This window comes from Manduca sexta, chromosome 6 (assembly GCF_014839805.1).
Source record: "Manduca sexta isolate Smith_Timp_Sample1 chromosome 6, JHU_Msex_v1.0, whole genome shotgun sequence".
Classification (NCBI taxonomy): Eukaryota; Metazoa; Arthropoda; class Insecta; order Lepidoptera; family Sphingidae; genus Manduca; species Manduca sexta.
In genome coordinates this window covers 10,800,516-10,815,745 of record NC_051120.1, presented here as the reverse complement: position 1 = coordinate 10,815,745, position 15,230 = coordinate 10,800,516, and the positions used below count along the sequence as shown (strand labels likewise).

Below are 15,230 nucleotides of genomic sequence, written 5' to 3'. Positions count from 1 at the left end.
TTAACGCCATCTGATGGCATTTTATAAGAACTTACTATTGCAGTACGAATATCTAGTTTTTTTTATTTGAATAATTTAATTTTGTTGATTTATGTGAAAAAAAAATTTGATTATTTAAAACTTTAATTTGTGTTGATTATATAAGAACTTACTGTTTCTGTTGTTTATTTTTAATGAATAAATCTATTGATATAATGTATATGGCGTTTATTTTGAAATTAATTGAAAAAATAAGAAAAGTCGATTATTTATTAATCGATTTTTCATACTTAAAAAATAAACGATTAATTAAAAATCGATTTTTATCAACAATTTCACATCCCTACTTCTGAGGGCCAGCTGCTTGTCAACTGCAAAATAACATTTTTAAAAGTGCGTCTTACAGCTCTGGCGCATACACTTATGAACAACTTGGTATTGCCTGCGACTTCACTCGCATGTAAGTCCTTTTCGGGATAATTAACTCTTGATAAAAAGTAAAATCACTATAATTTTTTTATAGTACAATATGTTGGAGATAATGGTCATGATTTTTAATCCAGGAATATTTTAAAAAATATGATTATTGAGTAGGTACTACTATTTTGTTACAATTCATTATTTTATTCTATTGTAATAGATACGAAACACAAAATAGAAACAAAAACAAGTTAGAAGTTTATTTAATCTTTGATGATTATGAAGATGTTTGAACTTCAAACAAACTTTTAAGAGTGAAACCCTCTTTCAAAGGTTCTATATCCAGTCCCAAATATGGACTATAAACAGGTTTTATTTCTGAATCTGGTTTGTTTTGAGCTAGCTGCGATGCGAGATATAAATTTGGTCCCATCTCCCCGCGGGGTTCTCCTATTTCTTGTAAATCTTCTATGTCATCTGCAGGTGATGTTGGGGTCTGAAACCGATTCAAAATTGTTTAATTTTTCATAGACAATGAATCTATAACGAGTCTATAATTTAAGGACCTCATTTTCATTAGATCAGAATTAAAAAATCTAAACAGATAAGGACATAAAAATGGGCTTTAATTACTATCCATACTAATGTATAAACCTGAATAGTTGTTTGTTTAAACAACTTGAAATTGATTTATTCGCTAATAGGAAGCTAAATTAGAGTGCTATAGGCTACTTTCATCCCGGGAAAAATATTTACCACGCAAAATCATTTTTTGCGAGTGGAGCCCCAGTAAAAGCTAGTATTTTTATAAAATCGATACTTAGTTTGCATACCTCATTGTCCCAATTTATTTCAACTCCAAAGATGGGCTTGTCATTATAGGCTCGGTGTAATGCTTGGAGCTCCGTCAGTAGGGGGCGAAGTCTCTCGCGGGGGTCGGCTCGGAATCCCAGGACGTAGCCACCTGACGACTGCCGTATAACAAACACAAGTGCTTCGCCGAACTTAGATTCACGGATGGTAATCTATGGATGGGAATATGAAAGCAATTTTTATCATCGTTGTAAATAGTTGTGGTAAAACTATTTCGTTAAAGGCTTAGAGGTATACTAAACCATTTATCTAAAATAATATATTTTGCAGTACCTATTTCACATCAATTGAATGAATAATAATAATATCAGCCCTGTACACTTATACCTATATATTTGCCCACTGCTGAGCACGGGCCGCCTCTACTACTGAGAGGGATTAGGCCTTAGTCCACGACGCTGGTCGGATTGGTAGACTTCACACACCTCCGAAATTCCTGTAGAGAACTTTTCAGATGTGCAGGTTTCCTCACAATGTTTTCCTTCACCGTTAAAGCGAACGATAAATTCACAAAGAATACACACATGATTTTTTAGAAAAGTCAGAGGTGTGTGCCCTTGGGATTTGAACCTGCGGACATTCGTCTTGGCAGTCTGTTCCACACCCAACTAGGCTATCGCCGCTTGAATTGAATGAATATCTTTTTCATATTTCGGCCACGGCAGCCAATCTCAACGGAAATCAGCCAGGTACGCTGAAAACAATATAGTGCACAAGCGTGTGCGCAATACACAAGTGTACTGTCTGTTCCTTCACTCTCTTCACATCTTTACGTGCTTTCTAAAGCACGTGGTTATTAGATCACCTTCTTGACTCCGAACTGCGACTGAATAATTTTTGAGATGGGAAAACCAAGTCACAAATTTTTTTAGCCCGACCTGGGATTCGAACCTAGGACCTCAGCGCGGTAGTCTGGTACCGCGTAAGTTACAACAACGCCACCGAATAATACGTATACTCACACTTTCAATAGTAATGTAAGGCATAGAGACGTTGAAGGCTTCGTTTATATCCGCATACCAGACAACCCTAACGTTTGTTACTATCATAGTACCGAGATTCCCTGAGTCGCTTGATAGATTCCAAATACCATTTTCTTGGAGACAGATCTGCAAACGAGAACAATGTATAATAAAGTATCCCCGTGACCACTAAGGTTGCAGTCTCCGAAACGTCGGAACAAAACTAAAATATTAAAACCGCGATAGAATTCTATAAAAAAGAGTAATTTTAATATAATAAAAAGCCTCGAAATAAACCTATTTACGGATTTTATCACGGTTATTTATACTATTTTCACGTCGTTTCAAGGACTTTGCAGCAATCATGATCACAGAGCGGACTGAGGTGTCGGTCATCCGCAAACCAAAGTTACAATATACTACATTTGACAATATATTTTTTTTAAGTAATCCGAAACAGTTTTATTTCAATATCATTCACGTAATAAGAAATCAGTTTAAGTAGCCAATTGTGGTGATAGCTTTTACTTCCTATACAGAACTGATAGGTAACTTTCATTCAAGAGTGCAAGTTGTTCTGTAGATGCCATAACTCTCCATAAATAGTACCACCAAGAACTTCAAATTAAAATTAATGGCAAGGCACAGGCACTACACTGTTCTCTTTGAGACGTTACATGTAATAATGCCCTGTAATTGCTTTGACTACAATGTTATCAAACTGGAATATAACAGTATATGAGCGTTAATATTTTGCTGGTGGTAGGATATATTTTATATCCGCTCGGATAGCGACCACCGTACACAAGGTGTTAATACCGCCATAGTGGCCCAAGTAAGTGTGTCGCGTTCCGGGATCAGCTTGTATATATCCGGTTCCAGCAGGCCGGCATAATTGTGTTGACTGACGAGGGGTAATCATTTCTCGCCAGTCGACATTCTATTGTACTCCACTCCACTTACCATCAGGTGCAGTGGGGTCACTTTTGTTCACGTATAAAAAAAATCGTTGATGCATTGAGTTTCACCTAGTTCCACTAATATGAGTTTAACTCACCTTTTCAAGTGGTAGCATGCGTATTTGCTTGTTATGTATGACCGAGCCTCTCAGTTTGAGGTCTCTGTATAGCCTGGAGCCCACATACGCCCTGAAATAAAATGGATTGTGGTCCAATATATTATTTCAACGAAATATCCAAATGTGTCTTGCGGATGCGAATTAATAGAATTAAAAATAGTCTTTATGTTAATCCTGGACATGGTCTCTTTATGTGCTAAATTTCATCTAAATCCGTTTAGCGGTTTACGTGTTTACTTGTAACAAACATTCATATATTTTCACAGTTTCGCATTTGTAATGCTAGCTTTTGCTGGCGGCCAGCGTGAAATAGTTTTTATAGAATAAAAGTAGCATATTGCACTCAATTAATCTAGTTTCCTATTTGTAAAAAAAATCATAATCTGTTTGGTAGTTCCTGAGATTAGCGCCTTCAAACAAACTCTTCACTTTTATATTTTAGTATAAATTAGTAAGAAAGATAGTCCAATATTTAGAAAGAGAAAATTACTTATGAACTCCTGAGACCGATGTATAATGCCTGATGCAGTTAGGGGACAGATTAGTGAAGATAAACTCATATCTGCTGGTTCTGTAGGAGGCGAGCAGGTACAGCGCCTGCGTGGTGCCACGAAGACCGGAGTTCACTATCCTAGTGTTGGTCATCGTGACGCAATTTAGACCTATAGCTGAAAATAAAATGAATGCTTATTCAAGGCCGTTCAAGTATTACGTAACGCAATTTTTGAAGATTTTTGACCCCACCCCCCATGTAACGCGCCGTAACGTTTTCCTGTACGCCCCCGCACCCCCTCCAAAAGTTATGTAACTCTAAAATGAATTTTTTTTTCTAATATTCACAATTATTTTATGCATAATATCGGAAAGTCGTTAAAATACCTTAAAATCAAATAAAAAATAAAATACTTTATTTATCACGTAGGCGAACAAAGTTGCACTTATGATACGTCAAAACAATGCATAAGAATAATTATTATTATTTCTAATCAACTATTAAAATTACTTATATAACTATGAACATTTTAAATTAGGGATAAAATTTATACTAAAGACAAGGTATAAACCGAAGTAACCAGCTCGGGCTGGCAAGTATGGGGAAATAGAAGGGTAACGCGTCGCGATCCTCACCGGCGAGGACATGAGCCCTAACCTAGCTAACCTATCAGTCTAGTTATTGTTTTAAAATAAAATAAAAAAAACAATGTTACATAACGCTTTGTACGAGACCCCCCTCCCGCCCTTGTTACGTATCGTAACATTTTACAAGTCCCCCCTCGCCCCAAATTGCGTTACGTAATACTTGAACGGCCCCTGTGGTGGTAAGGTCGCTTATGTAAATAGCGGCAAAACCACGCTTTTTATCTCTGAAGGGGTAGACAGAGGCGCAAATGGTACACGCATTCCGCTACATATATTCCATCCCATGATATGATAGGGGGTGAGCCTATTACCATATTCATCACAAATTTCAGTCTCCATGATGATGATGGATAGAAAAACCCTCTAAGCTTTATATTGTTCATAGAAAATTGTATTTTGAATAACATGATTGTATCGATCAGATAATAAGGTAAAATATAAAAGCATTACAAAGAAAATTTATTATTAGTTCGACGCGACGGCTGACTACAGAAAAAGAGTATTTTTCTAGGATGTCTATATTTAAAATTCAATTTAGACTGGGAATATCACGTGAAAAAATAAATTGAAATACTATATTCCATTTTCCAATATTCAAAACCAAGTCTAAAATAGACTTGACGAGCCACCAAGCTCTTTGCTGGTGGTAGAATATTTCAATTCGTTTGGATAGCGACCACCGTACACAAGGTGTTAAAACTATATTGGCACACGTAAGTGTGTCGCGTTCCGAGATCAGCCAGTGTATATCTAGTTTAAAGACCGGCATAATTGTGGCGACTGGCGAGGGATAATCATCTCTCATCAATCGACACTACTTGGAGTCTATTCCATTAACCAGTAGGTGCAGTAAAGGCTGTGCCCCTATAAAGAAGTTTTTAGTCTTCCTTTGTCTGCATTATGGTGAGTGCTCCGAAGAATTATTCAATCTTATCCCATCCTCACTATACCTTTCCAGAACCACGCGTGCTGGTTTGCGGCACCACAGATCAGTGGTGTCTTTCATTTTGGCGCTAACCAAAAGATTCGGCAAATTATGCCGTACCATCAGGCTGTGGAATGGTTTTCCAGCACACGTGTTCCCTCCTTCCTATAACTTAGGGTCCTTCAAGCGGAGCGTGGAGAAGCAATTATGCAGGCCGGCATGACTGTGCCGACCGTCCGGGGATGCTTGTATCTTTGACCGGTCGGCATTTTCATGGGTTTTACTTCACTTAACATGACGTGCTGTAAAGCCATTTCGCCGAGCCACAATAAAAAGTCATAAACTTTGTTATGATTACTTACAAAGATTGATCCGTGGTGATGCTAAGGAATGCCAGATAATCCTCAGATTAGTAACCACCATGCGACCCTTGGTGCCACTGTTGCCTTTCGTATCCTCGATCGGTTCGATCCTGTCGAATATCTTCTCGCCCGGTCGAAGTTTTAGATACCTAAATGGAAAATTATACTTGTATAACATGATGTTTGGTGTAAAAAAGGAAAAGTCCAGTTATCGAATGTGAGGTCAATAAATAATTTGGCAAAACGTTTTATGACCGCTGGACATTGTCCTCTGAAGTGTGATGGGGTCCACCGGTTTTTTTTTCGGGAATCAAACCCAGGACATCCTACTTGGCCTTATACACTGCCACTAAACTAAATAGGTGATAACATAAGAGAAAAGCTGTAGGTCGCGTGTATAGTGTCTACAGCAACAATATTTGTTCTATTTTAATAACACTTGTAAGTTCTCACGCGAACGGCAGATCGAAAAGTACTTCGCGATCCTCCCAAACAACACCTGATTTTGCTTTGGACATTGTTTCCAGAATTCCAATTTAGACGAGGTTCTTTTGTTATTGTTATAATTGCCATGGCAACACTTCTTAATATTGCCAGACGAAGTCTAATTACTTCTGCATGGTAGAATGTCTTGATAAATAACTGGAAACATCGTATTTATAATATTAAAAAAATATATTCTAAACTTTATTTCTAAGGCTTTGTCCACACTTGACTAAAAACACGCCGCGTTTACAAAACGTAGCAGCCTCGAAGCCGTCAAATCTGATTAAATTAAACAGCTAATACGACAAGAACAGACAAATCCTATAATATTTAAAGACATTTTAAGACGTTTCCATCAATTTAAATCATGCCATAAGCACTTAACAGCTTTTAAACTGGATGACGTTTAGATACTAATTAAGTTACGCGCCATTTTCTTAAAGGTTTTGTCAAAAGGAGCGAGTTGTAATGCGTGGAAAGGAACTTATGCGCACATTTCTATTTGTGTTTAAATGAGTATTGTTAATAGAGCGTGAGTTTTATGAAGGTAATAAGCCTCATTGAAAATCGTCAGTCCGATTCGCTCTCAAAGTTATGGCGTAATCGCATAGTAAATTGTATTGTCCTGCGACAAGTGTGTGTTGAGTTATATATATCTCTAACATAGCTTTAAAATCTGTGAGTAGAAAACAATTAAGTATGTTTAATTTAAATAATTGCGTTGTAGTATTTTGACGCGTGCGAAAAACGTTGTCAGTTTGACCAAGTCTTAAAGACACTGTCGAAACAACGTTTTTCGTTAATTTAATAACCAGCATCTCTTAATAATTTACTAAAAGCTTTCTTATATTATCAATCATTGTCTGCGTGTTTTTCTGAGATTAAAATGTAGGGTCCGTATCCTCTAAGTACCATAAAATGAAAATAATGAGCAATCATCTGATTTAACACCTGGATTTTTTATAACAACAAAAATCAATAAGTGTGATGTCACGAAAAAGCAAAAACAAATAAAAAAAACAAAATTCCAAATTTAAACGTAAAAAAGCAAATTTAACGAAATAAAAAATTCCAAATTCAAACGTAAAAAAGCAAATATAACAGAATACAAAATTCCAAATTTAAAAGTAAATTAAAAATTCTAACAATTAAACCTCGTAGTGACGTTAATCAGCGGACACCGGGCCGGCCGGACGGTCGCCGGCGGTCACATCCGGCCATACAGCCAGTTCCGGCGCCTCCGGACGTACACATCAATTTCCGATACAGTTTGCTTCGTCCGCGTCCTACTTCGCTGGACCACTGCGATATATCGGTTTATTGTAAACCATTTTTATCGCAAGTTTCGGGTAAATGTAAATAGAAAATTCTTTATCAAAGAAAAACTTTTTTAATTTGTTTCTATTATATTTTATTTAAAAAAAATCTTTTAGCGTTCTTAATTATAAAATTTGAAAAAGCAGGTTTTTTTTAGTAAATAAGTAAAAATTACAATATCCATAATGTTTAGAACAAACAAACACACTTCAAGCCTCCCCGGAGCCTGAAATTTCTGTCCAATATTTGATATTGTCCTGACAACCCAATATCTGTATTTGACCCTACTACATAGTGTACTGCAATTACAAATACGCCATCGATGTAGTCATAAAATTTAGCCCTGCATAAAACGAAATAAACTGCTATTAATAAAGCATAATTGCTGAAGGGATGAATATGCTGTATTAGTTTTTATAAATTTAATTGCTTTACTTATTACCAATTTTGTTATTCCTTTAAATTTTAAATATCATTTCGTTTGTTTTTGTTTTAAGTTTGCTGTTTCATTTATGTAATATTTTCTTTAAATTTAAATATCATTTCGTTTGCTTTGTCTTAAGTTTGTTGTATAACTTATGTTATATCATTCTCAATATGTTTATTTACCGAGAAAAATACACGTTATTATGTGTGCATGCTGTGACAACTTAAAGTGTTGTACATTGAATTATATTTTTTGTAACGATTTTTGTATCCATGCTACAATGTAATAACTACTGTTTGTCCAAATAAAGAAATAAAAAAAATAAATAAAAAAAAATGCCGTAAGACTTGATTATTCGATAATATTTAGATCCCCAGCGGTGCTTTTAGCTTTAGATATGAAGATAAATGTGCGTCGTGATGGGTCGTGTAGGGTCGCTTGCAGAAATAATTCTTTCGAATAAGGCCTGGTATTAGTGATGTTTCTCGTAGTCGGATATCCCCTAGTAGAAAGTAAATATAAATGAAAATAAATTTTGAAAATGGGTAAAAAATACGCTATTAAATTGTTTATAGGGAAAGTAAATTATAATATATGCAAATATATTTTCGTATTGGGGGCTGTCTCTTAATAGGTATATTTATAGAAAATTGCTCTAAGTACATGTATGTGTCGTTTGAAGTGGCGGCCATAAACGACGCGGAGCAGGCTGTATCTTTGAAATAAATGTGGCAAACATTGTAAAGATAGTGTTATACAATTTTCAGAATTCAAATGCCCGAAAGTTATGAGATACTCAAAATTATAGGTAACTTTCCATACATTAAAAACATCTTTATTCTATTTATTCCTAAACTGGGCGAATAATGCTTGCCAGGTGGTAAATTATAATCACTAAGTGGGTAAACGAGTGCATATGTTTTATGACTGCGACTACAATGGTCATAAATTATTTAAATTATTATTTTTTTGCCGATTTGCGAGGTGTTCGGAATTTTTGTCTTTGTAAAATCAATAATTTTACATAAAAAAAACATATTTTTACATTGTGTTCTTTTTTGTAAACCTAAAGCGCATAAAAGGCAGATGAATTCCACATAATATTGATTTAAATCCATTTTTTTAAGTTTAACCTATTTTTCATCATATCTCAAAAAGTGCAAAAAAGTAGCACTATGTGTCTTTGGAGAAAATGTGTCAAATAGTAGAAAGACTATGCCATAAAAATTCCAGAACGAAAATGGACGAAAATGACGAGATATTCATATTTATATGTAGCTTTCCATACAAGAAAAACAAACTTATTCGATTTACTCCTAAAGTATAAGTCCAATCTTAAAATATCTAAAGATAGTTATAGTTTCTATTTAATATACGAATCGAATGGCGTATTCAGTTTTGTGAAATTACTACTTTGATTTTTTAAATTCCCTATATCCGATTTCGATTTCAAATGGACCAGCGTGGGGCGGCGCCTAAAATGTTCTCCGGTTTCAATAGTTTCATCGGTAAGATCGTAAAAAGGTTCTACAAGGCTCCATGCGAGGCCTCTGTAAGTGCAAGGACCCAGTTGGTTGCCCAGTTCATCTCCACATAAGACCTCTTGGTCGATTGAGAATCGAAGATCGTCGAAATCGATTGAATCACGGTATTCTACAAAAAGCGTACATCACTTTTCTTTGTCCTTAAAAATCTTTAGTAACTCTGAAAAGTCAAACTCGAGAATCTTCCCACAATAGGCTTCGAAGTTCGAATAAAAATCCGAGCTATCAACAAAATAAAGTTGGACCGAAGAATCCGAAAAAGTCGGATACCAAATATCCGCAAACAGATGGCTACGTGCCGCCCTTATAAATCTCTGAGCACAGTTCCGCATTAGCCGTTTAGGCGTAAAGCCGGTACAAATTTCATTTATCTGATCGTCTCGTTGGCGTAAAGTTACATCTTTACTCTTTTTTTTAAGTTCAAGGCTAGGGATGAAAAGGAGAGTAGAGAAAGATGGTTTTGGCCATTACGCAAGCATAGGCTTTATTGGGAAGCTTAAAAAACTTAACACAATAACAGTACACTAGTCTACTCACGTTAGCTTTTAAATATAATATTATGTATCCAGTGAAATAAAATATAGTTAATATACTGCGCTGGGCTTGAGCGGGTTGGCAGACTTTTTATACCTTCAAAATTCTCATGGAAAAATTCATAGGTATACTTTTAGGTTGCCTCGTGACGCTTTCTTTCACCATTATAGCAGATAGTATGCCTGCTATAGCCCCTGTGTAGCAGTCTTGGTCTTATAAAATGATTTGAATTTATTACTTACATATATGTATAATATCAGCTATGTATTCTGTATATACTGTCCTACTGCTGGGCACGGGCCTTATCTACTACGGAGAAGAATTAGGCCTTACTCTACCACGTGGCCTAGTGCGGATTGCTAGACTTCACACACCCTCAAAATTCCTATAGAAACTTCTCAGTTATACAGGTTTTCTCACAGTGTTTTCCTTCATCGTTCAAGCAAGCGATAATTCAAAAAGTATACACGAATAATTTTAGAAAAGTCAGAGGTGTGTGCCGTTATTGCATTTATTACAAAATAGTAAATCCCTCTTAAATTTTCCTTATGTCTGGTCTTAAGACATTATACAAAGGTGCACTCATAGAATTATTGATTTTATTTATAACTATATATATATTAAGCCACTAGACGTAGTACCTACTTGAGACAGAAAAAATAATATAAAGTGTGGACGACTTGAACAATCAAACTGATTTGTTCCTTTCCAAACGGCGACTAGACCAATAAAAATAACCTCAAAATTGAATTACTTACCAAAGTTTATTAAAAATTTCCTTGTTAAATACCGCGTGGCTAATTATCTCCGAACTCCTCAGAAATCATTCCGTTAATGCCAAACCCATTACACTTCGGATTGCTTAATACGGGGGTATGGCCTCTCGCAAATGTTTTGCGATAAAGTCCAACCTTATTTTTTTAATATTAGAGGTCATATTCGTTTATTCAGGTCGAAATTAACTTTGTAAATGTCTCCTAATTAGGTCTTTTGTAATTAAGTGAAACGAGTTTGAAGGTTGATGACTTTAAGAAAATGTCCAGATGCGTAAGATTGTTAGGGAAAGTATTTTACGGATGAATTGATTTCATCTATGTTTATTTTGCAGTTACTTTGTATGTGTCTGCAATAGATAGAATTAAAAAAGTACCATCATTTTGACTCAAGTCGTTAAGATAGGTACTTTATTATAAATATAATTTGATAGACCTAGCATATTGGTAAAAAGCAATTAAAATATGGACTTTATTTATTTCAACTAAGTGATAGAGAATATTGAGAATGAACAAATGCTATCAAAAATACCACCTAAGTATTACTTACCAGAAAAAAATATTAAGAAGAAGTAAACTAAGTATAAAATAAATCAAACACAGCGGCTGTACGGTTTTGATTCCTTTGTCCATTTTTTTGTCAGCAAAGAATATAACTATTACCTATCAATATTTCTTTCAATTTTCACCGGTGTGTACTGCGAAGTCAAGGCGTGGGTAGTGGACGGTAAAAGTGGGAGGGGAGGCGTTATTTTCACTTTACCACCGTTTATTGCCACAATAAATAACATTAGGTTTATGAAGCGTATAAAAAAATACTCAGACGCGCATGCGAGGCTGAATTTTTAATTTTCCTTCGCCACAAATGTTGTAAAAGAAAAGGGGATACGAGATAAAAAAACTTATGAAGATTGAGAGATGTTTCAATTTTTATACTTATATGACGGAATAGGATAATATGATCAATTCATGTTAGATAACAACGCCAGAAGCTTAGGAGCAAGCAAAAAACAAAAGGAAAAACAGAGTATTGTGTTTTATTTACCTATTGTGCTGCTAGGTGTTGCTTGCGGCTTCGTCCTCGGGAAATACCTTTGCCGCCATAAAAGTCTGACTGTCTAACACCGGGAGACGCCAACGCCATCTACCAATTCAAATAACCAGATTAAAAATACTATAATTTCTCATAGGTGCGAATTACAGGGATAAAAATAGCTTATGTGTTAATCGAAAACATGGTGTAACCGTATTTTCGAAATTTCATAAAAATCGTTTAGTTGTTTTTATGTTTACTACTAACAAACAAACAAACTGTGTTAATTTATAATGTTAGTAAGATAATATAATATCTATAATATTAGTAAGTTTGATATTTTTTTATTGTAATGAATATAAAAGCATTTAAGGCAACTGGAAGGGAATTAAAAACGATTAATTAGTTGTAAAATTTTATATGGACGCGAAGTATGCACTTTTTTATACACATAGCGTGATGTTTTATAGCCTTCCTCGATAAATGGGCTATCTAACACTAAAAAAAAATTCAATTTTAACCAGAAGCTCCTGAGATTAGCACGTTCAACAAACAAACACTTCAGCTTTATACAATAGATGATAACCTCATAACAATCTACTACAGTTAATACAAAGCACCATTTTCCTTCCCCTGATCAATATTATAAAGATGACCAAACCACTTAGTCTCCATATTTTTGGCAGCTATTTATTTATTTAAACACCGTCTGTCGTTTACGCGTCGAACTTTTCACGGAAGACTAAGAAGACTCGGTTTTGAATAAATAATGAAGCTGTCATGTCTGAAAGAGGGTTTCAGGAATTCCACAGGTAATTCTTGGATAACAGAACTAAGGGTGGACTGATCATTGATAAAAAACTAAGCTCACCTGTTGTATGAGTTGAATGACCGAAATTTTGACCATTATGTATGATCTTTATTGTTTAAGGGTAACTATTGTCTTTTTTACATTTTTATTTTATTTAAAATCTTTATTGTACAGCATAAAAATTAAAGAAAAAAAAAATATAAACATATGGTAGTAATATATATATTATCATAATGTTGTTACAGGCCAATGTTTGTACGTTATGAATATTTTAAAAAAATCTAATATGAGATTCATAATTAGAGCAACAGAACTCAAATCAACAGTTCTTAAATTTTTTATCCATCTGTCTTTATGTTTGTACACGCATCACGCCATTACTATGGCATGGAATTTAATGCAGTTTCCACTCATGTATTTCTAGTGATAGGTATAACTTAAAATAAAGACTGCATTTTATTTTGGGAAAATTAAAAGCCGTATTTTTATTCCGGATAAGGTTTATTACGCAGGTGTAGCCGCAAGCATAAGCTAGTTCAAAATAAACTTGGGTATTTATAGAATAAAAGAGTACATATTATAGTGTAATTTTTCGCCAATTTTCTGTTATGCGTATTATTCTGGAATAGTTTTTATATACATATAGCACGCGGGCCTTCTGCTTTTCAAATAACATGGCAGAATTATAGTAAAAATGATACAGCCATAACAAATTGGAATAGGATTCTGACCGAGGCTCGCCCTTAATCACATCATGGGGCGCAACAAACTGGTTACATCTCTGTCTATTCCTTTGGAGATAAAGGCGTGATGTGGGTATTTTGGCCGAGTCCACCGATTCATGTTACAGACAAATTGTGTTCTTTCACTTGGTATAATATCTTCCTAATTCCTATTAGTAAGGATTTATTCAGAAAGGCGGAGTAACTACCTCCACACACAAACGTTAAAATAACAATCCCTTATTATTTATTTATACACTTTATATACTAATAAGTTTATAAGCTGATTTAACGCCAGCGGAATTTTCTACCAGTCGACCTTAGGGTGGTGCAGGGATAAACAAACGTGCATCTGGACGTGGTGAAATAAATTTTATTAAATTTTCATATGTATAAAAAGCTTTTGCTTCGTCCGCGTAAAGTTTTTCGGGATATTTTTTTTTCCGCATTACTTGATATGTATTATATTATAACCAAAATACACAAAATCGGTATAAATTGTAGGGTATGTGTTATTATGATGTATAACCAATATTACTGTAAAGTTTCACCCAAATCGGTTCAGTAGTTTTTTCGTGGAAGAGGAACAAACATACATCCATGCTCACAAACTTTCGCATTTATAATATTAGTAGAATAGGATTAGTAGGATGATAATAATAATGTATATTCAATGGAATAATTTAAAATATACAGACATTATAAATCCATTTAAAAACCAGTAAATTTTATAAATAAATCCTTAAATTTGTCAAAAACCTATGATTAATCGCCATTACATAAGCCTATAACAGAAATTGGAGTCAGTTTGTCGCGCAACTTGAGAACTTTTTTTTAATAAAACGTAGGAAATTTGAATGGCCGCCCACCATCTGGCGGAGAGTTGTTTAAACTCACCCCGGAGGGGGAGAGGGGGTTCCTCTGAAGAAAAAATTATGGCACACCTTATAGGGAAAGTTGTGAATTTTTTTACGACCCGGCATGAAAACGAAAGTGGGACTGCTTTTAAGGTAATAGTGCGGAGAGCACTTGTGGTTTTAAAATAAATGTAATTAGGCTGCAATACTAGGAGAAAAGGAGTTCGTACGAGTAGGTACTGAATTGTAAATTTCTGTTATTAAGCAGTGTGCAACGAACGTGTTCAGGTTTGCAAGATTTTTTACTTATTAGTACAGTTGACCAATGTTAATTTCAACATGATTTTATGATCACTGCAATACTTAACTAGGAGAAACGAAATCCGTACGGGTAGCTACTGAATTGTAAATTTTTGTTACCAAGCAGCGTGCAAGTAGCATATTGTGTAGGTTTGCAAGACATTTTACTTATCAGTACAGTTGTCCAATGTTAATTTTAAAATGATTTTATGCTCATATTTTTTTATTGATCGCCTACCCGTGTACATCGATAAATAACAATTAAATCCTAATATTATAGATCAGCCTAGCTGAGTGCCATTGTAATTGCGAAGTCTGCATGGAAATTGTATATAATAAATAATAATGTATTTGAAATTACTAATATTAATATAATGTGAAGATTAAAAATAATTAAATTGAATTGTTACAATAAAGATTAATTTTTAAAGATATTATAAATAAGCATATTTAATGTTACTCGAATTTAAGGTGTAATAAACGCTTTACCAAGAAGTTGAGAATAGAAATTAATTCTCGTTTACGTGTTTTGAATTTAGAAGAATAAAAAAGATATAAATTGGTAATCTATAATCCTAGTCAACTTATTTTGTTTTGAATTTGAAATTTGAAGGCAAAGATAGAAAATAAATTGGTTACTATGTAATTTTAGTAAACCTATTTATCACGATTCGAAAATGGCCGTTT

General features: G+C 34.4%; 1 protein-coding gene across 1 annotated transcript; it reads right to left on the bottom strand.

The window, feature by feature from the left end:
* Nucleotides 1-645: 645 nt before the first annotated feature.
* Nucleotides 646-6,311, bottom strand: LOC115453026 (Bardet-Biedl syndrome 5 protein homolog). The gene is made up of 7 exons (XM_037446335.1): nucleotides 6,193-6,311; nucleotides 5,740-5,888; nucleotides 3,803-3,980; nucleotides 3,292-3,382; nucleotides 2,235-2,381; nucleotides 1,233-1,424; nucleotides 646-895 (listed from the first exon to the last, which is right to left on the bottom strand). Exons 1-7 carry the CDS (start codon nucleotides 6,255-6,257, stop codon nucleotides 677-679), a joined length of 1,041 nt encoding a protein of 346 aa, XP_037302232.1. The 5' UTR covers nucleotides 6,258-6,311; the 3' UTR covers nucleotides 646-676.
* Nucleotides 6,312-15,230: the final 8,919 nt, after the last annotated feature.

Excerpts from the sequence above, each read along its gene's own strand:
- LOC115453026 (XM_037446335.1), bottom strand. The coding sequence starts at position 6,257 with ATGTCCAAAGCAAAATCAGGTGTTGTTTGGGAGGATCGCGAAGTACTT. Across the intron at positions 2,382-3,291 it reads GCATGCTACCACTTGAAAAG|ATCTGTCTCCAAGAAAATGG; the intron begins GTGAGTTAAACT and ends TCTCGTTTGCAG. Across the intron at positions 896-1,232 it reads AAATAAATTGGGACAATGAG|ACCCCAACATCACCTGCAGA; the intron begins GTATGCAAACTA and ends AATCGGTTTCAG.